At 37.2% G+C, this 26,456-nt stretch overlaps 1 protein-coding gene across 1 annotated transcript in view; it reads left to right on the top strand.

Annotated features, from left to right (window-relative positions):
• Positions 1-26,456, top strand: part of GPC5 (glypican 5) — a 771,981-nt gene that overhangs the window by 414,721 nt on the left and 330,804 nt on the right. Inside the window, exon 7 of the mRNA XM_032197871.1 lies at positions 2,109-2,271. Within this exon, the coding sequence (XP_032053762.1) occupies positions 2,109-2,271 (163 nt within the window). The remainder of the gene's footprint in view (positions 1-2,108; positions 2,272-26,456) is intronic.

The following is a 26,456-nucleotide window of genomic DNA, read 5'->3' as shown; positions in this document are numbered from 1 at the left end:
AAAATTAATACTTTGTGAAATAACCAAATTGATAGTGTGCATAGCTAGGCTAGTAGGAAGTGTATCAAGGGACAAGAGCAAAGCTTTTGCCTCTCTCTTCACTCAAATCTAGTAATAACTGGAAAGAAAATCAGTTGTTCATGACAGAAATCATGTGAGAACCTGAATTGAGGGGTTTTAGCTGTACAATGTGCTTCCAGATATGAAGAGGGATTTTTAAAATAGAGAAGACTGAGGCATGAGTATTTTTTTTAAAGAGAAATGTTGTCCTTTTAAATATTTACATATGTAATACTAAGCAGAGGAATAAACTTTAGCATAGTTTATCCTTCTCATCTGAAGGAGTTCAAAACAGTCATGCTTCTAGAAATAATTATTCTAGGCTTGATTTGATTAGGTAAATTGGATTTACTGCTGGTCTCCTTTGGGATTCCCTCCACAGGTGTTTAAGGTATGCACATAAATGAAAGAGAAGCAATATTATGACTGAGCTTAGTTCACATTGACTGCAATAGAATATCATCAAGATGTTATTGTTAAAAAAATAATAAAATTAAATTAATAAAAAAACAGTGTTTCCGCTGAAGGTGTATGATGTGTATGATAAGTAAATGGGATACTAGATTTTTGTTGAAAGGGAACCAGTATCATATCAGTTTCAACAGTGTAAATATAAGCTCCCTCACCTTCCAGTGTTCATCACTCATGAGAGATGAACTCACTTGTAACTTTCTACAAGCACTGGAAATAAAAAAGAATTCAGTCTTCCATTTAAACCAAATTTAGTTACATGGATTCATACATTTTTGAGAGAAGGGGCCATTTTTGGTTACTTATTCTGACCTCTTGCATATCCTGGTGTTGAACTTCTGGATTAATTCCTGCTTTAAGACTAAAACCTCTGTCTGAACCAGAATACATGCATATGTATATATATAATATATATATTATATATATATTATAATATATATAATAAATATATATTTAAGAACTTGACCACAACTGTTAATAAATTATTTTGATATAGAACAACCCTTGTTTGGTTTATTTTTAATGTACAATATTGATAAAGTGGATTCATTTGATTTAATTGAAAGAATAAATCAAAGTTTTTGGTTCATTTGTTATTTTCACATTGGTTAAAAATACCATATTTTTGTTTGTTTGTTTTATTTTGTTTATTCCCTTTTTTAAACACCCCAGTATAACTCAATTCTGTGCCATCCTTTCTGAACAGAGGAAGCAAGACCTGGATTTGGGAGTAATATAACATACCTAATCTAATTTAGTATTCCTATTTCTGTCTTCAAAGCTATCCCATTAAAACCTTTGGCTATAACACTAGTCTTGATAATTCATAGCCTACTATTTCATAGAACAGAATATTTTATCTTTTAATATGAATGTAATACAATATTTAGACTTGCAAATTTACTTTTGTCTGTTTTATTATAGTATGTATTTAAAAATTCATTCTATTGCCTGGCTTACCAGATGAGGTACCTTATTAGACAGTTTGCCACTTCTCTTTTTTACTTAGTAAGTCTCGAGCTTTTATAGCAGTGGAAGATTTACCAGCATGGTTTGTGTTTTATACTGCCTTCCAGGTTATTAATGAAAATCCTAAATGATCTGGAAGACCTACCAATCCCTACAGGACTGAACAAAACCCACACATTCCTAGTGATAGAATCATAGAATGTGGACACCTCACGGGTCTGGAAAAGACCTAGGGCCAGTTGCTATGTAACATGGATGCTGTCTGTCTGCTCTAAAGGACACTAGTATGAAGGTGTGAAGGACATGTCTCTATCCATGTGATTTGGCCTCGGGGCTAGGGATTAATGCCTTATCCTCTCTTATTTAGCAGTATAGATACAGAAATGTTACACATTTTTAAATTAAAACTGAGGTATACATGTCCAGATACCACTCTTTTAAACCTAACTGCAAACCAGAGGAAACAAAAAATCAGAATTACCTTTATGTGGAACCTAAAGTTTTCCTTTTAAAGCATATAAATATCAGAGAGACATACCTGAAACTTTGGCTGCTCACTGAAGTTTTCCATCTGTATTGCTAACTTATACACTGTATCTTGTCTTCAGCTATTGCAGAGCAAATCATTTCCTAAATATTATAACTGGGATCTGCGACAAACAGGCAGTGGTGGAAGTGTGGATGAAGAAATCAGTGGAGATTGTGATGATGAAGATGGTTGTGGAGGATCAGGAATTGGAGAAGTAAAAAGAGTAATGAAAATTACAGACTGTAAGTCCATGATTCTGTTTCCTTCATACATTTTAAGAGTGAATTTGACATATTTTCCACTAAGAAATACCACTGAATTATCTTGAAAAAGGTGTGGAAAAGTTGTCTGTTTGTTTCCAAGATATACAGGAATAGGACTATAATTACAAGGCTTCTATGAGAATGGTATGATGATAAGTATCAGTTTCATCATTGCATACTTGCATATGCAATATCTACATATTTGCATTATGTAGACTGACCTCAACACAGTATTTTAGCCCATTAAAAGTCAGTACAATGACATGTTTATGTGAGTTACTGATTTAGCATGAAAAGTATTACTTGAAAGTTTTGCACAGAAATTGTTTCTAATTTGTAATGGAACTATGGCAAAAAGCTAAGATTTAGTTGTGGTAGTTGAATTTCTTAGAAAACTATTGGAATCAATGTGCTGTAGCACACTAAGCATCAGTGCCATTAGTACTGCTTACACTTCTTTCCGCCTTGCTTACTTTTTAATTTTTTTCCTGAACCACTTTTGTAAGAATTTTGTAAGAAGAATGTTTGTAAGACCTTTGTTTATGCATTTCAGCGACATAGAATTATGAGTATGAGCAACTGGGTTAAAGCACAAGTAAGTTGTCTGGTTCTCTGAACTGGTGCTATATTGTGCATCTCTTACTTCTCTTTCAAGTGTAGAAATATAGGCAGAGATGATGGGAATAGATGCCTGCCATCATCAAAATTATATTTTTCAATATTCAGTACTAATAGATAAGTAGTAAAGGCTGTTGTTAATCCCTGAGTTTACCTATATTTACTGAATTTGAGTGTGCTCTGGGTTTCCGAGGATAGGTCCTCTTGACTTGATAGTGAAAAGACAATTTAGAAATTCAGTCGCAGAGAAGTCATACTTGCTTGCCTAATTCCAATTTAAATAATTGGAGAAACGAGACTCCGAGCATTCTGGGCATGCATTAGCAGGTAAGTCTGCATTCAGCCTAAGATGCTGTTGCACTGCTACCTACTATACATATTTTCAAGGCCTGCTGATGTTTCTTTAGATGGAATGTTAAGAGGCATTTATTTCCTGAGAGTGGCTTTTTTGAACATATACATGTAAACTCAAAAAAAGAAGTTAGAGATCAAATACTTAAAAGCAGATGTACTTTGGACTACTGGATATATCTATTAGATAATGACACTCAATGGTATGGACAAACTGTAAAATAGTCTTAGAAATGACTAGGGATATTAAACAAGTATAACATTGTAAAAATATTGAATGAATTGCACATTTTTTTACACTCTGCATTTTATTTTTCTTCATATTAATATATTTAATGTAATCTTTTAAAAATGTCAAAAAGATAGCTAATTAAACTTTGTATTCTCATTATTTTACATGCGTCTCTGGGATTATAAACTATGTATTAGGCTTGCTGAAATTTGCATTTAATGCTGTTTCATTCAAACCTTTTCTAAGACACTAGTAAACAAAAATATGAGTCCATAGTGTTTTATATTATGACTTTTATATATTTCTTGATTACTAGTTGCTTGAGTGGCCTGTTGTGAATTATTAAAAGATTCCATGTAGTACAAATTTTGTTACAGTATAGGTCATGAACATCTTGGGAAATCACTTAAGGGTATACTTCAGATAACAAACTGAAGCTCAGATAATTCTTTTGCATCTCTGGGATATACAAGTAGGATTTTAGGAATTAAAAATTAAGTTGAAAGTCCAAAAAAAGTAAAATAAACCTATTGTAGTAAGCAAACAAAAATATCTTTTCAAGATTCCTGAGGAACAAGAATGAAAACATTAAGAAATAAATATCATCACTATTTAATCTGGTGGAAATTTCTTAGCTTCAGATGACTGCTGCTGATTCTAAGCTAAGGCAGATCCTGAATTCCCTATTTCTAAATTGAAATGCTAGATTTATGCAGCCTGTATTGCTTACTGCTTTTGTAAAACATGACTAAATATCACGCATGGTCTACCATGGTTAGTTAGTTAGGTAGTTTGTTAGTTCTGATGCTTTTTATACATCCCAATACATATATGTATATATATTAATTGCATACAAATAGCCATAGATGTCTGACTACTGTATTTATATCTACATGTAAAGTTTTATCTTGGCAAACATCTTCCCCTTCCTTTCTGTTATTCCCAGATCTTAGAATCATACACATTTAGAAGACAATGACATGATCTCAGAAAAGGCAGATACACATCTGCCTTTACATTTTTTACCTCTATAAAAAATAATGTGCTTAGAAGGGATAATTCTGTATCATACTTTATCAGCTTATTTAGATTATGAATTTATTGGAAACAGGATCGTTCCCCTTTGTGAACATCTTTGGAATAGCTAACAAAGGGGAGAGTTGGCTTTGTATAAGGCCCCCAGACTTTACTATAATACGAAATACGTAGCAATCTCCTTTTCTTTCCCGGCTGATTATGAAAAAAATGAAAAGTTGACCAGAAGCAAAAGACTATGAAAAATTTCTTTGGTAAGGAAAAAAATAACACCATCTATATGCCTGCATGTACCAAAAGAATATAAAGTAAACTTTCCATGTGCATAATGAATCCAGTTAAAATGTGTATGTTACTAAACCACATACATGTATGTTAACAGCCCCTGAAGTTGAAGATGACTTATTTTTCCATTCAGTGTTACAGACGTAAGAAGGGTCTTCACTTAGTGTTGCAGAGTGTCAAATTTGTGCTGACAGGCTTTAGACTTTGGAAGACTAATGAAGAAATTTGCTATTTATGACTCAGAAATGATAGCCATAGCATTACACCAACGCTTAAAATATGTTGTATTTTGAAAATTTGTTTTTATATCTAACAGTCATTCGGTGTTTCAAAGTCCTACAATTGCTCTGACTGCTTCGTTCTTTGCAAGTAGCTTTAAAATATAGCAAATTGATGCTGTCCTTTGGAGCAATGGTACAAGTGATAGTGCACTTTAAATGTATAAAATGAACAGTAGTATAAAGTCTTGACACTGCATTTGATAGTTTTATTTTACCCTAACCAAGCAATTCCCACAGGACTATTTCATGTGTCACAATGAATTACCTCCACAAAAAAACAAACAAACAAACAAAACAAAACAAAACAAACAAACAAACCTTCCAAATTCAAGAGGTATTAATGACAAATACTTATTATTTATATATTGATTTGAACCTATTTTCAAATAGCTGTAGCAAGGAAGAGCTAATCCTGCTATCACTCCTCTGAGGTACTCAATATGTTTTATTAAAATTCTCATAGGACTTACACCAAGACCACTAATTTTTTGAAAAGTGCTGTACCACTGCTTTGCCTTTCTTCTTCATCTTTTTAAAATTCAGTGCAGCTATTGCCTAACTTTATTTTATTTTATTTTATTTTTAAGTTACAGCCATGTTCAGGGCTCATATATGTAAAATTATGCTTTGTGCTTATTTTATATACAGGCAAATCTTGTCTCTTGTTTGAATTTTGTCTCATCTGATATTCACCCTGTCTGAGGAAAGAAGTCTCCAAAATGTTTGATTTCTATGACTACTTAATTCATTGAAAGTTATAGTCTTGTTCAGTTTATGCAATAGCGTGATAAGTTGGAAAAGGCTTTATGTTTTGACCTCCATATAAAAAGAGGGTACAATGATACACACAAACTAATCTATGTCTCTTATATGATTGTGTACTACATTCTCAGGTTGCAGACACTTTTTCTCCTCTTTCACTTACTTCAGTATGGTTCACTCCCTTCCCCTTCCCCTTCCCCTTCCCCTTCCCCTTCCCCTTCCCCTTCCCCTTCCCCTTCCCCTTCCCCTTCCCCTTCCCCTTCCCCTTCCCCTTCCCCTTCCCCTTCCCCTTCCCCTTCCCCTTCCCCTTCCCCTTCCCCTTCCCCTTCCCCTTCCCCTTCCCCTTCCCCTTCCCTTCTCCAGTACAATGGCAACAATGATAAAGGTATCAGCCATTTGTACAGCTGTTTTTCTCAAGTGCTTCATCAGCCATTCTCATTCATATCCTAGAAGTACTGAAATTGACCAGTTACTGTTCACTGAACAAAATAACTAGGCTGAGTACAAATCTTAGCTATACTGTAACACATGATTTCACTGAGGTAATGTTCATTCAAGGTGCTTGACTGGGACATGAAAATTTTAGGCAGCAAAAGTAAATGTGACAAATTGACTGCATTTACCTAGATCTGTGTTTATTATACATGTAAAAAAATCCATCTGTCATTACGTAGGTAGGGTTTAAATGAATCATCACAACACTAGACTGAGATAGATTCATTGTAAAATTTTAATCTGAAGAATGAGAATTTACAGTCTGATGTGGAAATGATATACAACCACGCAGAATGTCAAACATGAAAAGAAGAGACTCTAGATGATTATTGAACGTCTAAACAATAGAGATCTTTAATCATAAAACATAAACTTAATCCATATTTTAACTCATATAGATGCAGATTTAAGAATATATGTATACAAATTATATAGGTTAAAGCATTCTGATTAGCAATAATTGTTTAATGACCTGACTTTTGGAAAATGGCTTATCCAAAAATGTTTTTTTAGGGTTTTCTATTTGCAAAGTCCAATCTGAATCTTATGATTTACTTCAAAATATTTCAGTGCTTCTGTCACAGATATTTAACTTGTTGTCTAGTGTTTTTGAATGCATCTTTATCCCATCATATTGGAAGAACAATATCTTTGTTTCAGAAAGCAAGTCATATTAAAGTAGTAGGAATATCATCCACTAGCATCTTTTGCACATGTCACAGGTCACTTTCCTTAAATATTTATTGTCTAATTAAAAAAGGAAGACAAAAACTAATAAGTAGATAACTCCGAAAGTTATACTTCCAGTCATAAATCGATGGTGTCACATGGTGTCACATAACACAGTGAATCTGTTCTTGTGTTTTTTGGCCAATCTGTTCTGCTATTTCTACCCCTTTCACCATCCTCAGCTCCAAAAATGAAGCAGTACTGTGGTCCAAACCATCATGGAAGCAGTGTGGTGAAGGGCTTCTCAGTAGATTTCTGAGTGTCTTGGGACTCAAAGATTTATGATTAATGATATTCACCAGATAGTGAAAACACTAAAATCTCTGTTATGATGTTTGCCATCTGTTACATTGTTTTAAAGTCTAATCTGCATTCTCTCTAACTTCAGTAAAGGGAGAGCACCTTTATGCCTAAGTAGGGTTTCAGGTCTTATTTTAATACACAACAGTATTCTTCTTAATCCCCCACTGTTAATGTGAAATGCTCTTATTCAGATTTTACATTGTGTTTTATGGAATGAGTATGATTAACCATTTATTGTTTAGCTAGAAGAACTGATATTTAACAATAGTTCTTGTATGTTGATGGGATTGAACTGCATTTTAACCTAATGGCATTTAATGTCATTTTAACCTTATGAAATTCTTCAGTAGTTGACTTTGTTTATTCCCTGTCTAATAATTCTGTTGATAGTTGGTGGGTTATCTTTGAGAGAATGTTTAAAAGATGATGGTGGAGGAGGATCAGAAAGATGAGGGATCTTACAGAACAATTCATTCCATTTTGAAATGCAAGAAGAGGGTGCATTGCCGCACTGTAACACCCACTGTGACTTCTCCATTAATTCCAGGCAAAAACATACTTTCACACAAAAGCGTTTTTACCCTCATGTAAATGGACTACCATTCAGAATCAATTTTATAGTCCACTGTGGGTGTCGGCATAGTAGTCACTGTCATGTCAGTTCTGAGCAAGGACTGTATCTGTAACTGCCAGTCTGGTGAAACAAGCAAACTGTATTATTTCTTCATTCAGTATGTAACTTGTTGGCTCAAACAGCCCAAGGTTGTCTACATATCTGTAAGACCTGAATTTAGGTTGTTCTATTTTCCCCTCTCTGACCAATGAAACAGCCTGAAGGGTACACCAGCTGATGTGAAGGAAAATTTAGAACTGAATGAGTCCATAGAAAGGAGTGAGCATTCTTTTCTGCCCTGTTAATTGGAACCCCACTATTTTCCAGATTGATAAATTAACCTTTTACTGCTCCAGTACCACATAAAGTGAATATCTTCAGGATGCCAACTTTATTCTTATATAGCCCATTAATTTAAAAGTAGTTCATACGATACACAAGCTACATCATACCTTGACCAAACAATATAATTTTATGTATTTCTCTGACTATTCCAAGAAGAGTTCCTAAAGAGCTATAACCTTCACAAGGAGAACTCAGAACACAAAGGATGTGATAGAGTGTATCCTCCGTGCTCTATTTTGGAAAGCATAAAGCAGGAAGCAGTTTTTTGGAAAGCTACTAAAAACTGAGGAGTAGTAAGGCTGAATTTGTTCAAGAGATAGGTGGTTGAACACTAACGGTAACTCTTCTGTAAGAGTAGCACTGGCTACTTTCCTTCTGCTGCAGAAAGCCTTCAGGCCATTCTCTGTCCAGATAAATAGTTATAGTAACTATTAGCTTATTCCTTTTCCTCAGGAAATGTAGAAGAATGAATAAGGAAGCAATATATCTTGGTACTTTGCTGGAAAGTTTGTCTCTTTACTGGTAACTGTGAATATTAATATTAAGATATGGGTTGCAGTGAAATAATATGTGCAGTAAAAGACTCCAATTTTCTGGTAACTTCAGAATTAGTGGTATTTTTATAGGGTAAAATATAACCTCATGTTATTAATGCAGGTAATTTGTAATAATTACACTGCTCTGATGCACTGTGTTTTAGACTAGTGAGTATACTTGTTAAATGCTTTTTGATAACTTAGAGCCTTTGAAAAGTAATTGTGCTTTTTTGTTTGCATTTGTGGTAGTTCGTCATAATTTAATCTTCCTACTGAGTATAACATATCAATACCAGAAAATGCACTGTTGAAATGTACAAGATTTTGCATTAGCTGACTTTATTTCAGCCTCTGTGTGAATTCCCTCAACAAATTTTACATAACCCTTCCCTTTATTTGTTTTTGAAGTAATGATCCAACTTGACAGCTCAGCTTTAATCCATTAATCAAGTTAAATTCATTACACAATATGTACAGATGTTGACTCCTGACAAATGGTTGTGTTCAAGTAGGAGAGTTGCTACTCTTTAAATAGGAAGCAATTCAAAACTGAAATCACAGAATCATACAATATCCTGAGTTTGTAGGGACCCACAAGGATCATGCAGTCCAACTCCTGGCTCCACACAGGACCACCCAAAAATCAGACCATATGACCGAGAGCACTGTCCAAACACTTCCTGAACTCCAGCAGGCTCGGTGCCTCTTCCCTGGGGAGCCTGTTCAGGGCCCGACCTCCCTCTGGGTGAAGAACTTTTTCCTAACATCCAGCCTGACCCTCTCCTGTCTCAGGTCCATACCATTCCCTCAGGTCGTGTCACTGTCCCCAGAGAGCAGAGCTCAGATCCTGCCCCTCCGCTCCCCTCGTGAGTGTGTTGGGTCTGTCTGGGATGGAGTCACCTTTTCCATGCAGCAGCCCACACTATGCTGTGCTCTGCACTTGTAGCTGGAACAGCACTGATATCACTCCAGTGTTGTGTCTATTGCTGCATAGTGCTGGCACAGCATCAGGACTCCTTCCAAGCCCCCAAGAGCCAGCAGGCTGGGAGTGGGCAAGTGATGGGGAGGGGACATCACCAGGGCAGCTGACCTAAACCAACCAAAGGGATATTCCATAACACCTGATGTCACACTCAGCAATAAAAGAGGGGCTCTCATGGGGTAGGGGGATGTTCCTCCTGAACAACCACTGTATGTTTTGAAGCCCTGCTTCCCAGCACATGGCCAAACATCGCTCGTTGATGGAAGTAGAGAATATACTCTCTGTAGTAGAGAATATGCTCTCTGTGCTTCTGCGCGGACTTGTTTCTTTTGTTTCTTTTCTTCCCATTCCCTTACCTTTAATTACACCTTACTCATCTCATACCTTGGGTTGTATTTTCTCCCCCTTCCTCTTTGAGGAGAGAGGGAGTAAGAGAGTGGTAGTGGTGGAGCTCGGCTGCCCACCTGAGTAAAACCACCACAGTGAGGAAGCTGCAGGCTGCCATGAGGCCTCCCCTCAGCATGCTCTGGGCTGAACAAACCACATGACTTAGCTGCTCCTCATAAATCTTCCCCTCCAGAACATCTTTGGCTTCTTTTCAACTTTGTTGCCCTCCTTTGGACACTCTCTAATAGTTTTATATCTTTCTTACACTGTATCACCCAAAACTGTAAGCACTGCTCAGAGTGACACCAGCACAGAGTACAGCAGGAGTGGAAAATATCATCATTTGTTTTTCCAGATGGATAATATGAACATGTCAGTATACCTTTTAGTAAAATAAGATGCAAGGAAGTTATCTTTTAATTTATCTCAGTTTTCACATGATACTTCAAATGGCATTGCTTTGTTCTTTCATGACTTCATGTCTATACATTCAATGGATTTACCTGCTCAAACTTCATAGACCGGTGGTGGGCTGTACATAGTCCACAAGTGAGATTTTATCATGGAAATCACTGCAACTTGGGTATCACTGCGGCTTTTTTTGTTTATGTTTCAGTAATTTATATCATTTGTATTTCTGTGCCAACATTTGTAACATGCATACAGAAAAAATCTTTGAACTTCATATATGTTGACAATATGTGCCTTCTTTCTGAAATAAAATACTGATTTAGTGAAATGTACGTTTTTCACAGGAATGTACTGATTACAGTAAATCCTTCTCTTCAAAAGACTTTCAGTTCCTGAAAGACAAGGGTAAGAGAGAGAGAAGAGATTTATGGCAGTTTTACTGTGGCAAGGAAGGATGAGATAACAATAGCCTTCCAGTTAATATTATCCTATGATGACTTTATTGATGTATTATGTAATATGATTACACTCATGTTATTTACTAATCCAGTACCTTCAAATGAGCCAGTGGAAAACTGATTAAGGTTAGTCCTTCAAAAAGCAGTGTAGAATCAGAGAATGGCCAAGGTTGGAAGGGACCTCTGAAGATCTAGTCCAACCCCCATGCTGAGATGGATCACCTAGAACACATTGAGCAGGATGGCATCCAGGTGAGTTTTGAATATCTCCAGAGAAGGAGAATCCACTACCTCTCTGGGCAATCTGTCCCAGTGCTCTGTCTCCCTCACAGTAAAGAAGTGCCTCCTTATATTGAGCCAGAACTTCCTGTGCTTCAGTTTGTGCCTGTTGCCTCTTGTCCTCTAGCTGGGCACAACTGAAAAGAGACTGTCTCCATCCTTTCAACATCGTCCCCTCAGATGTTTATACACACTGATGAGGTCTCCCCTCAGTTTTCTCTTTTCCAGGGTAAATAGGCCCAGTTCTCACAGCCTGTCCTGATACGACAGGTGCTCCAGTCCTTTAATCATCTTAGCCTTCCTTTGAACTCACTCCAGTAGTGCTATGTCTCTGTAGTAGTGAGGAGCCCAGGAATGGACACAATACCCCAGGTGTGGCCTCACCAGGGCTGAGTAGAGGGGGAGGATCTTGACCTGCTGGCAACACTCTTGCAAATGCACCCCAGGATACCAATGGCCTCCTTGGCCACAAGGGCACATTGCAGACTCATGGCCAGACTGCTGTCCACCAGGATTCCTGTCCACCAGGACTCCCAGATCTCTCTCTGCAAAGCTGCCCTCCAGCAGGTCACCCCCTGCCCCCCCCATCCCCGCTTGTACTGGTGCTTGGGGTTATTCCTCCCTACATTCAGGATCCTGCACTTGCCCTTGTTGAACTTGATGAGGCTCCTCTCAGCCCGTTCCTCCAGCCTGTCGAGGTCCCCCTGAATGGCACAACAGCCCTCTGGGGAATCAGCCACTCCTCTGAGCTTTGTGTCGTCAGCAAACTGGCTGAGGCTGCACTCCATTCCATTGTCAAGCTCGTTGGTGAGTAAGCTGAACAACGCTGCACCCATTTCTGCACCCTGGGGACGCCACTAGCCTAAAACTGGATTCTGCACCTCTAAGCATAACCCTCTGAGCCCTGCCATCCTGACAATTGCCAATCCACCTCACTGTCCACACATCTAGGCCACATTCCTGAGCTTGTCTATGAGGATATTATGGGACACAGCATCAAAAACCCTGTTCAAGGCCTTGCTCAAGATCTACCTCAAGGTACACCAAATCCACTGCTCTCCCCTCATCTACCCAGCTAGTCGTCTCATCATAGAAGGCTATGCCCAAGCAGCTTGTGCCCAAGTACATTGTCTCCCATCTTTACTTATTATAAGGCTGTTTCACTCTGGTCCAAAGACTCTTTAGTTTGGATAGATGAGGGAAAACTGTAGGGAGATAATAATCAGGCTGTTTCTACAGCTGTGGTTAAAGTCATTCAGCTAGTATGTGGGATGGAAATAAAACAACCACTTCAACAGTGTCTGATGGGAATTTAGGGCTTTGTTTTCATGATTTTTGTTTTTTTATTATTTTTTTTACTGTGTATCTGAGATATGCAAAAACAAATCAAGATACACTGCTCATTTATGGAAAGTCTGGTCAATTACAGAATATTACAGTACTATGGCTAATACCTGTTACATTTTGAATAAATTCTGATCAGGTTCTTTCTGAAGTCAGTAAGCATCATTTAACTGACTTCATAGGAGCTTGTATTTTCCTGAGAAAACACATTCTGACTTTAGCAGGAGTTCTAACATTATTTCACTGAATCATATTTGTTATTATTTGTAACCCCCCCCTTTTTTTTTTTTAATGTAGTTTATAATAATGTACTATGGATCTGAAAAGAAGAATTTTTATGACTGTTGGGATCACTGTATCATAGAATCATAGAATGGTTTGGGCTGGAAGGGGCCTCAAAGATCATCTAGTGCTATCCTGCCCTGCCATGGGCAGGGACACCTCCCACTAGACCAGGTCGCCCAAAACTCCATCCAACCTGACCTTGAACACTTCTAGAGATAAGGCATCCACAGCTTCTCTGGGAAACCTCTTCCAGTGCCTCACCACTCTCTGAGAAAAGATTTTCTTCCTTGTATCTTTTCTAAACTTAGTCTCTTTTAATTTAAAGCCATTCCCACTTATCCTAATACTTCAATCCCTGACAAAGAATTCTTCCCCAGCTTTCTTGTAATTCCCTTTAAGAACTGGAAGGCTGCTATAAGGTCTCCCCAGAGCCTTCCTTCTCCTGAGTGAACAATCCCAACTCCCTCAGCCTGTTTTCATAGGAGAGATGGTCCAGCCCTCTGATCATCCTTGTGGCACTCCTCTGGACTTATTCTAATATTTCCAAGTCTGTCTTGCGCTGTAGACCCCAGAGCAGAATGCAGAATTCCAGGTAGGGTCTTAAGAGAGTAGAGCAGATAGATGCTCTCACAAGTCACATCCCTCATCCTGTCATTAAGGGGTAAGGAACTTTTGCAGGACCTAAACCCCCTTGCGTTCCAGCTTTTACTTGGATATTAGAGGGGCTGGGTGTGGCTGGGCTTAAATTCTCAGTGATGCCCAATTTGGCAATATAGGTCTGGTCCCATTCAATATATTAAATCATCAGGATCATGGATGCACAAATAGCACAATATTGCAGTACTGTAAGTCTGGTTGCATTAATTATATTGAATTATCATGATCACAGATGCACAAATAGTGAAATACACTTTCTGTCTAATAAATGACTGGTGTGGTTTATTGAAGCAACAGGATTACAGGTTCTTTTGGATTCACAGTGATACTGGATTCACACTGTCTGCAAAGCACATGCAAATACCAAGAATATGACAAACACAACCAACTACACATGTGCTAACTTATGAAACAACTCTATAGAGAATGCTAAGTTTCCCGGGGAACCACTCGGAATAACCAATAGTTTAAATCTCACCCCATAGTCATCCCTTTGCAGGGGGCAGGGGAGAAGGGGGGGGATGAGAGGCTCAGCCCATTGATTGATCCCAGAATTCAGCAATCTCCTTCCAACTTGTCTGTAATGGTTTCTTTCCTGACATTTTCTCCTTTTGAGCCATTTTTTATACTATTTTATTAGTTTTAGGTGGAGCTTGAGTCATACCCGTCTTTGTTGTGGTTGGTATAATTTTTTCTTGCTTTTGTTTTAAAGGAGGTCTCTTTCAACCTAGACAATTCTGATTCTGTGTGATTCTGTATAGGCTCAGAGAAATTCAGAGTGCATGCTCAGTGAGGGGTGGTCTCACCTTGGAGGCGGGTAGCCTTTGTGATGTGTTTTGGCATTATAATAAGATTGTAATGAGCAAAGTTCACCCAGTTCACCCAGAGGACATGATCTGGTTATCAGTTAGACTCAGGGCTGGCCATGCAGTCTATCAGTTCCATAGTACTATCAGGTTCCCCATGCCTACAGTGATAACAAAGAGCCTGGCCACAGTGTCTTCACTCTACTCCACCCCCTGTACTCTCTCTCTTAGAGTCAGGACACCAAGCTCCCTTGCTATTATCAATACCTAAGGTTGCAGGTTATGTCACCAAGGGGACTGTCATGGAAGAGATTGCTCAAATATCTGATGCACCTCACCCTGGAAGTTTCCTCAATGTTGAACTTTCTCTTAAGATGTGGACATACATTTAGCGTCAATAAGTCACCTCTAGCAATTATTCCACAACCTGCTGGCCATGCTTCTTTTGATGCAGCCCACAATAAGGTTGGCTTTCTGGGCAGCAAGTGCACATTGCCAGCTCATGTCGAGCTTCATATCAACCAACACACACAGGTCCTTCCTATCAGGGCTGCTTTCAATCCATTCTCTGCCCAGACTATGTTTGTACTTGGGATTGTCCCACCTCAGATGCAGAACCTTGCACTTGGCCTTGTTGAACTTCATGAGTTTTTCTCAGGCCCACCTCTCTGTTCTTCTGGATGGCATCCCATCCTCCAGCATGTCATCCACACCACACAGCTTGGCATAACCTGCAAACTTGCAGAGGGCACACTCAGTCCCACAGTCCATGTCACTGACAAATATGTGAATACTGGTCCCAATACTGACTCCTGAGGAGCACCACTCATTGCTGATCTCCACTTGGACACTGAGCCTGTGACCACAACTCTTTGAGTGCCACCATCCAGTCAATTCCTTTCCCACCAAGTGGTCCACCCATTAAATCCATGTCTCACCAATTTAGGGACAAGAATATTATGGGGAGAGTGTCAAATGATTTGTACAAGTCCAGGTAGATGATGTCAGTTGCCCTTCCTCTGTCCACCAATGCTGTAACCCCACTGTAGAAGGCCACCAGATTTTTCAAGCATGATCTGCCTTTAGTGAAGCCATGTTGGCTGTCACCAATCACCTCCTTATTTTTCATGTCCCTTAGCATCGATTTCAGGAGGAACTGCTCCATGATCTTGCCAGACACAGAGGTGAGTCTGACTGCCCTGTAGTTCCCTGAGCCTTCGTATTTTTCCCTATTGAAAATGGGGTTTCTCTTTCCTGTCTTCCAGTCAGTGGGAAGTTCATTGGACTGTCATGACTTCTCAAATATGGTGGATAGTGGCTTAGCAGTTTCATCCACCATTTCCTTCAGGACCCATGGTTGCATATCATCAGGTCCCATGGACTTGTGCACCTTTGGGTTCCACAGATAGTCTTGAAACTGATCTTCTTCTACACTGGGCAGTTGATCATTTTTCCAGTCCCTGCCCTTCCCTTTTGGGGCCTGGGCCATGTTGCTAGAGCTCATTTCAGTGAACTCTGAGGCAAAATAGCCATTGAGTACCTCAGCCTTCTCAATATCCTGGGTGACCAGGTCTCCCAACCCGTAACCAAAACATCTTTATTGTTCTACTAAGTTCTTCCACAAATTCTGTGAAATAAAATTTATATTATTTCCCTTGTACAAAATAAAAATGAGCATGAGGTTTCTCACAAAAATGCTTACATATATAACATTTAATTAATAGATTTTTGAAATATATATTTGATCTATACAAATAAAAATATTCATAAATAGATTTATTCTATATTTTAATTTAATTTTCTATGGGAAAGTAAAACAAAATGAACAAACAAACAAACACACAAAAACCAGACCAGTGTTGATATTTCATTTCTCATACTTTCTGTGATAGCTTTTATGATCTGTTTTTTATGCTTCTTTTACTCCTTTATTGTGTTCCTACTTTACTGACATAACGCCTCAAAGAAAAAGTCTCAAGGAAAAAGATTTTTTTTTTTTTTTTTGGTGGAAACAGACTCTTCTTATTACTTTGAGGGAAAGGAAATATAAAGCTAGCCTCTGAATTTTTAAAGGATCAACATATTCTAGTAACATTTCCCTCATCCATGCAGTTAGGTAATTTAATGTTACAATAAAAACACTACATTCTTACTACCAAAAATCTAAATATGAATGTTGGATGATAGCTATACACTACTGTTCATTTCTGTTTTCCTCAGCATTTAATCCTACTTTAAGCATAATAGATTTTTCTTACTTCATACTAGCCGTTGGTAATGTAAACATCTATGCCTGAATTTAGCTTTCTTTTATTGTCACCAGAAAGGAATAAATATATTTCACTGGAAACAAGTAAATATGTGACGGCACAATTCATTAGTTGTTAAGCAACTCTATTAGGATGAAAACTGCAACCTAGAATCCCACTTCTCTCAAATGATTGTCAAAGGACTGAAGCCTTGGTAGCTCAAGTAAAGATATCTAGTTAGTCAGACAAATCCTTCCCTAAGTTAGGTTCCTTTGCTTTCACTTTGGTTTTAATTTCATTGTATTTATTTTTATGTAAGAGTTAAATATTTTTCAATGTATGTTATGATTTTATCATAATGGTCGCTAATGATTTTATGATTGCAACATAAAGCAGAGGAGCTACTTGGAAATACAGGCAATAATGTCTGTAAAGTGGGATTCAGATTGTTTGAAAAGACTAATTTTGTAGGAGAAGAAATCTATTTTTTTCCATCATATGTGATGGGGATAATGGTTACTGGAGCAAAAGGATGTATGAGTGGCTTTGAATCCCATGGTATATTTAGTTTTCAAAGTGTCTTGGTGTCTGTTTTATCTTTTTCTCATTCTAGATTTGAAATACAGATAAATAGATGTTAAATCTACAGCAAACTAAAACTATCAAGACCACTAAATTAAAAATGAACTCTTTCACTGAATTAAAAAGGAACAGTAAAACACTTTTTGTCTGCTTATGAGAATCTGTTTCATTCTCAAAACTTTGAATCACATCAGACCTTTGTCTTTCAATCTATGTTTGAACAGGTAGTAACCATGATAAATGTCACATCTGTATAATCAAAGATTATAATGAAATAGTGAAATGAAAATGAAAAATCAAAGTTTATAATGAAAAGTAGTCCCTCTGCATGGCATGGATGTCTTCAGTCTTTATTTATTTTAAAAATCAAAATACATAATCTCAAGAGTTTCTTTTGCATCATGTGCAGAGACTTACATTAATTTCTTATTTGTGTCTTCTATTATTATAAATTACAAATCCAATGCCTTGAATAATCTGTTTATTGATAATTCATGTTCAGATCATTTTAAACTTTTTAAATAAGAGAGAATTAATCAATTTTTGTTTGTCACAAAACATTTTTTTTTTTTTTTAGAAATAACATGAGATAGGAATATGATGCTAGAACTAGTTTATAAAATTTGCAAAAGGTGTGTTATTATCAAACAAAAATTCTGCAAAAGTTTCCCCAAAAATGTTGAATCTACTCTATAGTCATACTTATGACCTACATATTCCAAAGCAACATATCCACAGGGCAGCAATTGAGTTTCCCTTTTCTTTTGTTCTTTTAAAGGGAAGTGGCTAGAGGTCAGTGTAATTCCCATCGGACCTACAAATTTGATGCTTGCTTGCTAGAATTAGTCTTCTAACAGGCATGAGTACTGTTTTGTACTTTCTGTGAAGAAATGCAGAGAAAGAGTGTTCTGTTTTGTCCTGATCCTCTGGGAAGATTTCCCCTCTAGATCAGACACCTAATTGTAGGGGTGGAACTACATTGCCTAGACATGATCATGCCTAGATCATTTTTGCAGATCATTTCACAAATCTGTTTCAGTATGTGCTGAATAGCTCACTGGTTCCTTCTAACTGTATGAACTGTGTCTCCAGCAACAATAGCTAGCTCACATTAAACCCTGTATTGTAGACAACTACATTTAGGTAACTGAATCTGATGATAAATTCCACTTTTTGTGTTTTCAGTGGTTGGCTAAGTAGAACAACACTCTGCCAGATGCTGGCCAGTAGCAGTGAGATTAGACATGTTAAACATGAGTCATTTTTCTTACTTGGAGTCCCATTAGCAGATTCTGCTTAGGGCCAGTGGACGTGATTAAGGAAGAAAATATTTCCTGCTTTATTGTGATTTACCCGTTTGGAGGCACAGAGGGTTATGCCACAGCTCAATAGACACAGACTTCATTAAATATATCCTTTGTGGTACCATATAGTCACTAGTATTTTTTATGTCAAATCCATTAGGTCTCTGAAACATGTATCTTTTCTCCCATTTGGCTTCATACAAACACGTGCTGTATACAGTCATCCCTAGGTAACTGCTTTTATTGCACAACCTTAAAATAAGGGCTCCCTGAGTAGATGGTACATTTCTCATTCAGACGTGATTTGGAATTATGAATGCTGTGAGCATGGACAAACCATACGTAAAGTTGTGCCAGGCTTCAGGGAAGGGCACCAAGCCTGTTTTAAATTTAATTATCAATAATACCCTTAGGCATTATTGATAATGAATCAATCTTAGGCATTATTGAAATGAATCAATCAATGTCATTGTAATTCAGGGCCAAAATGTGCCTGAGATCCAACCTAGAAGAACAAAACTTTAGCCTTAAAAAAAGGTTATAGACTGAGATGGAAACCCTAAGAATAAGAAACTGGAGGTGAAGAAAACAATTTCTTGAGGAACAAGTATGATTGGAATATCTGAATGAGAACAAGTCTGAGTTGAGAAAGACATATGAGAAACAGGCATAAACTTCCTTCTTCACTACCTTTACTGTGTCTATTCTGCCATTTCTTAAGTTTGTAGGCTTGAATAGAAATGCTGATGTGTATAAGATTGCATTTCCAAGGCAAAAGGGTGGATCCTGTGACCAGCTTTTGTATGTGAGAAACACTTACACAGGTGGTAGCGATATAGAAAGTATAACAAGAGTGTTTTACAGATTGCAATGGTGACATTTGGAAAATATGTCCATCTTCAGACAGCATGGAGACAACTGCCTGTTAAAAATGACCATTTCTGAAATACTGGGAAGAAAAATCAGAAAAATACAGTTGTTTACAAAGGAAGAAGCTACATATGAACTAAATAATTGTCTAATAATCACTTTGTACATACTGTGTGGATACCTTACATACACAAATTCAGTCATTAGGAAAAAAGAAAGAAATAAATAACTATTAATTAAGGTGAAGGTTTCCTAATCAAATTGTTCAGCAAAAGCTCATTGCAGACAAAAATATTGATCATACATTGTGACTTGGATAAGTACTTGAGATTTATTAAAACATTTATTGTTTGCTAAATGTTGGCTATTTAAAAGTACACATCAGGGAATTTATATTCAGTAATTAAACATGCATGCTCATATATTTAAATGAAGATAGTAAAAAACATTAATAGGTTTCCAGTTTATGTTGTGCTAGTCTCTCTCTTTCAAGACTGAGACTCACAAGACACTTAGACAAACCTTAAATATAGGTAAACTAAGAGCATCAATTCCCGTTTTACAAACTGATTTAGTTAATAAGGTAGGTTCTGCTGATCACTTTGCACTTCCTCTGGATCTGTGTCTCCTCTAGCCAGAATAGTGGAATTATGCAAGATACTGGAAATCAACCAAAACAATTTGGAGACCAACATTTTAAGGCAAACCAAATATACTTCTGCTGTACATGAATATAGCTATCTTAGGTTGATCTTGGCTGGCTGCCAGATATCCACCCAGCTGCCCTCTCATGCCCCCTCTTGGAAAAAAAAAAAAAAAAAAAGAAAGAGGAAAAATCTTGTGGACTGAGATAAAGACAAGGACATCACTTACCAGTTACCATCACAGGCAAAAAAGATTTGACTTGGAGAAAATTAATTTAACTTATTGCCAATTAAAATAGAGCAGGATGGTAAGAAACAAAGACAAAAACTAAAACACTTCCCCCACACATCCCCTTTTCCCATGCTCAACTTCATTCCTTCATTCCTGACTCCTTTACCTCCCCTCCCAGGCAGTTCAGGGGGGATCAGGAGTAGGGGGTTGTGATCAGATCATAATACTTTATCTCTGCCATTCCTTTATTTATATTTTCCCCTGCTCCAGCATAGGCCCTCTCATTGGGCTGCTGTCCTTCAAGAACTGCTGTTGTGTGGGTCTTCTCCATCTGGTACAGTTCCTTTGGGGAACACCCACCCGGTTCAGTGTGGAATCCTCCATGGGCTGCAGGAATTTCTGCTTCAGCTCCTCCTCCCTCTCCTTATTCTCTAACCTTGAAATTCACAGGGATTTTGTCTTCCTCACACTGCCAGGCAATGATTTTTGCTTTCTTAAATCTGCTACCCCAGAGGCACCACCATCTTTGCTGCTGGGCCCAGCCATGCCCTGCATTGGGGCTGTTGGAGCTGGCTGGAAACAGTTGTTTCTATTAAATGTAAGTGATAACAGAAAGTGTTTAGAGAGATGGATTCAAAAAGAGATAAAAATCAGTTTCTTTTTTTTGTTTGTTTGTATGTTTTTTGTTTGTTTGTTTGTTTTTGGTAGTCCTATATGTTGCCTTTACCTTTTTTTTTTTTTTTTTTTTTTTTTTCTTGCTCTCCCTTTTTCTAATTAATTATCATTTCCCATCTTATGTCAAGTGATACAATTATAAAGCTGTTATTTGGAATACTAATAACCCTCAAAGCAGTTGCCTCATACGTAAACTCTCAGGCCCAAAGGGGCACTTATCAAGCCACTAGATTTAAATTTCTCATCATTCATTATTGTTTCAATTGGTCTAAACAGAATAATTGAAGAAGAGCAACAGGTGCTTTATTATTTCAGTTCTTTAAGCTTGTTTTTTAGCTTATGCTTTTAATGGAAATGCTCTTTTACAGTGAGATGGCTATTAGTTCTTCTGTATGCCAGAAGATGCCACTGTAGAACTCATTGGCAAACTGGAAAGACTGATGGCAGGGGAGAAGAGTATGAATATTATCAGGTGCAGCATCTGATTGATTCCTCCTGAGAAGATATTATTGGGAGTATCCTAAAAGTCAAGGCTATTAATTTTGTTGGAGAATGAGATTTTGAAATCTATATCTATATCTATCTATCTATATATATTTTTTTTTTCAGAAAAGAAAAGCATCTGGAGTTCAGGAATTAAAGGGAATAGTTAGTTTTTTTTTTTTTTTTTTTTTTTTGGCATAATTTTATTAAGTGAAATCCTAGTACATTATTAACCAACATAGATATGTATGTGCATGACATTGTAGCAAACATCAGTGTAAGTAAATGTTCTTTCTCAAAGGGGTTTTTCTAGAAAGGATTTCCCCACTGTTTAATATACTGTATAAATCACTTAAAAAAAAAAATAAATAAATCTCTCCTTAGGTTACTATTTCATTTTCTTCTACACCCAGCTAATCGTAGAGAGGTTCAATATCCTCTATCTACAACAGTGTCAGGGTTCCTTTTTTAAAATCATTTTCCCAAAAAATGCCAGTAGTGAGCATTCCGTCACTAGCTTTAGAAACTATGCTTTTCCCCAGGTAATAAATAAAGAGGCCAGCCAAAAACAACAACAAAACACAAACTTCCCACAAAGATATATCAAAAAACATGCTTTATTTTATTTTATTTTATTTTATTTTATTTTATTTTATTTTATTTTATTTTATTTTATTTTATTTTATTTTATTTTATTTTATTTTAGTAACAATTTGAAACTACTACCTCTTGGCAGCAGGATGATTTCCTGGTGACAGAAGAGAAGAGGGAGGGAGGTTACCATCAGCCCCACTGATGGTCAAAAAAAGCTCAAAGTTATCATCCGTAATGACATACAGTCAGTGGAAGAAGTGTCTTTAAAATCATATCTTTTGAACAAGTTCTCAATTAATTTGTGTTTTTTTTTTTTGTTTGTTTGTTTTTTTTTAAGAGATAAAATGATGCCTATGTAAAAAAGAAAGCATATACATGTATATTGAAAGCATGTGTGCATGTAAGTTTTACAGTGTGACACTTCAATTCACTATCAAATGTCACCAGAATGAGTTCTTGAAATTTAACTGTTGTACTGGGTTTACGTGGCAAGGTTTTGGTAGCAGGGGGACCAAAGAGGCTACCTCAGTGAGAAGAGCCTGGCCGCTGCCCTATGTTAGAGAAGAACCAGATCAAGGCGGCTCCAAAAGGTACCTGCTGCTGGCTGGAGCTTGCGCCAGTGAGTGATGATGTTTCTGCCTGTGGGAAAGCAGATTTAAGAAAAGCAAAAGAAAACCAAACAACCAAACAAAAACAAAACAAAACAAACAAACAAAAAAAACCTGCTGCACATCAGCAGCTGGGAGAGCAAGGAGTGAGAACCGGTCCTGCAGGCCACAAGGTCAGTGCAGAAGGAGGGCAGGAGATGCTCCGGGTTCTGAAGCTTCCCTGCAGCCTGTGGAGGAGCCCCTGGTGGAGCAGGCTGTCCCCCTGCAGCCCACGGATCCCACATGGAGCAGATCTCCACACTGCAGCCTGTGGAGGAGCCCCTGGTGGAGCAGGTGGATGTGGCCTGGAGGAGGCTGTGGCCCATGGAGAGCCCCTGCAGGAGCAGGGGATCTGGGGGGAGCTGCCGCCTGTGGGGGACCCGTGTTGGAGCAGTTTGCTCCTGGGGGATGGAACCTGTGGTATGGAGCCATGTGGGAGCAGTTCCTGAAGAGCTGCTGCCTGTGGGCAGCCCCTGCAGGATCAGTTCGGGAAGGACAGCATCCCATGGGAGGGACCCCATGTGGAGCAGAAGCAGAGAATGCCTGTGAAGGAGATGAAATATTAGGGACTGACCACAGCCCCCACTCCCCATTCCCCTGTGCCATGTGGGGGGAGGAGGAAAAAGAGGATAGATGGAGGGGGAAGGTGTTTTTATTCAATTTTTTTTTCTCACTGTTCTAGTCTGCTAATGATAGGCAATAAATTATATTAATCTTCCTATTTGCTGAGGCTGATTTGCCTGTGACAGCAATTGCTGAGTGATCTCCCTGTCCTTATCTCAACCCCTGAGCCCTTTCCATCATATATTCTCCCCCTTTCTCTTTGAGGAGGGGGTGGGTGAGAGAGTGGTTGTGGTGGAGTTCAGCTGCCCAGCTGGGTAAAACCACCACAGCTGTGCAGTGTTTTCTACTATGAAACATTTAAAACACATTGAGGCCTAAACAAAAACAAACAAACAACAATCAAAACCAAACCAAACCAAAGCAAGCAAGCAAGCAACCAACCATTAAAACAAACAAACAAACAAACAAACAAAAAAACCAAACAACAAGGGATGCACAATGCAAACTCTATGTTTCGTCATCAGCAAAAAAGATGTATTTTTCAGTAACTACATACAGACTTTATGTCTTGAGGTTAAGTAGGTGTTGATGGTGCTCCTGCCTATTAGAAACAGACATAAATTAACTCAACGTGGAATTTGGGTATAGAGATGGGTTCTTTCCAGTTGGTCAAAAATGATGTTTCTATTTCCAGCACAACTGTTCAGCCTGTTCTGTAAGCTAGATAGCTTGATTATTAGAAGTAGTTTTCATCTCTTTAGTTGCAAATAACAGAATTTGTCATCTGAATTCTGAGGGTACCATGTGGAATATGAGGGTGGTCTCTGTGCATGGCTTTGAAAGGCACATTGATCTCTACCAAAACATGGAGAAACTGAGGATGCTTTTTACAATACTGAAATTTATGCTTTAGCTATTTTCATAAGTATTAGCTGAAAAGTCTGTATTTTCTTTCAAACTTGTGAGGTAGCATGTAGGAAGGAACTGGAAATAATGTTTAATCAAGTGAGAGAATATTGAACAGTTCATTACTATGAGACGTAACTACAACTGACATATTATATGCCTGTTATAATTTTGATTAAAATATTCTTCTACCAAGTATTTATTTATTTATTTGTTGGAACAGCCAAAGGACTTGAACACTCTTATAAAATTGGTCTAATAACACAAAATTGTCTTAAGTGATGGCAGTCCTATAGATTGAACCTTAGCCTTCTTGCTAGACTCACCACAAAAATGTTTTATAGCAATTATGCATTGTTCTGTTGACTATTACGGTAACTGTTTTTGCATTACCTCTTCATAAGATCACATGTTTGCTTTTACTTTTTATTTTTTATTTTTTTAATTTTGATTTTGTGAATACTAAGAACACATTCTAAATCTAAGGATATAAAATACAGTTACATTGTTAAATTACATTTTTATAATTAAAAGGCAAATTAATGCCTTAAATGCACAACCAGCATTTTTCTGATGCACAGAATTACTTTACATTTTGACAAAGAATATAAAGTCAGTAAATTGCATAGCACATTTTTTTTCAAACTTATCGGTAACTACAGTTACTTTGTCAGTAACTACAACAACTTCAGAAAATAGGATTTATCCAAAAAATATTTACCTTACATACAGCTAAATGTAAAGGTAGATTTGAAAATAAAATTATGGACCAAATGAATTTTGATACTAGTGAACACCTAACATTGTACTATAGTCTATGGGTTTCATGTTTACTGCTGCTCAGCAAGAAATGTATTATTCAGAAGTACCTGTGGGTACCTGTGAGTCAGAGTACTGTGTGGCTGAGGCATTTGCTATGCAACAGAAAATTTTTCAGTTACTCAAATGCAGGGCAAGTGAGATGGCCAACAAATATGTCACTATACACATCAATTTTGCAATGACAAACTGCTCATTTCTTAATTCACTGCATTGTTTTCATCTGTTGCTTATATAAAAAAGGTATAATAGATAAAATTATTGTGATGAAGCATTTTGTCACAACTGTAGCCATTTCTCAGTCTTCTCTTATTTTGGAAAACAGCACTGGTAAATATTGTGAGAAAATGTGGAAAGTAATTAAAATGAAACACTTTGATGGATCACTCCTGAATGTTCCCTTTTAATAAATTACATTTGTTATAGTTCATTAAATTACAGGAGGGATGCAAAACAGAAAGAAAGAGAACACACATGAGCTTTTAGTTCATTTTTGAAGTTTGGGTGGGAGTGTTATATATTTTGATTTTGATAATTTTTTCAAGTCAATGGGGAAAAACTCAAAGCTGGGATTGAAAGTAGAAGACCTGGAGATCCAGGCAGTGAGGGCAAGATGGCTAAAATAGTACCACTAATAAAATAATTATAATAATTAAAAAAAAAAAAAGCCTTTTTTATCAGGCTTCGTGAGACGTAATACAGATGTACGAAAATAGGAAACAGATCATCATTTAGCTTCCAGGTGGTTTGCTTTTAAACAAATGTTTTAATCAGACTAATCACTTTTCCCAAAGTCATGGGGAATAGTTCGTTTGAATGTTCTTTTGTTCATCCTTTTAATTTCTTGCCAAAATGTTCTAGAGTCAAACTGCCATCAATCACAACAGTAAGATATTTTACAACTAAACCAGTAGTTTATGTACAGTGTGTCTACTGTAGTATATATATTACTATAAGCTCTGAAGAAGAGTTTTCCAACACATCAAAAAGAAAATCCTATGAAGAGAAAGAAGAATACAATATAGAACATTGTATTAATGTTTTGTGTGGTCAGTATCACATGAGACTATGTAGTCTCATGACTGTTTGTTCAGACTGCATAATTTTTCATTTCCTTTGACTGTTTTTTGACTTTTTTGGTTAAAAAAAAAAAAAAGTTAATTCTTCACCAAGAATATATTTGAAGAATATATTATTTATTTGGAATTTTCATCAAAAGATATCCTATTAATGTGTACTGAGATTGTATCCAGCCTTTTAGTTGCAATCAGAAATAAATAAAACATAAAAATTGTAAATGGATTTTTCTTCTTGAAACCTTTGTGTCATTTTTCTGTACTTCACTTCTCACTGTGACCTAATTATTTAGTGAGTCTTCAAATTTGTGTTATTAGTTCATTT

The sequence above is a fragment of the Aythya fuligula genome, chromosome 1 (assembly GCF_009819795.1).
Source record: "Aythya fuligula isolate bAytFul2 chromosome 1, bAytFul2.pri, whole genome shotgun sequence".
Taxonomy (NCBI): Eukaryota; Metazoa; Chordata; class Aves; order Anseriformes; family Anatidae; genus Aythya; species Aythya fuligula.
Note: the sequence above shows the minus strand (reverse complement) of the source record. Positions and strands in the feature narration are given on the sequence as shown.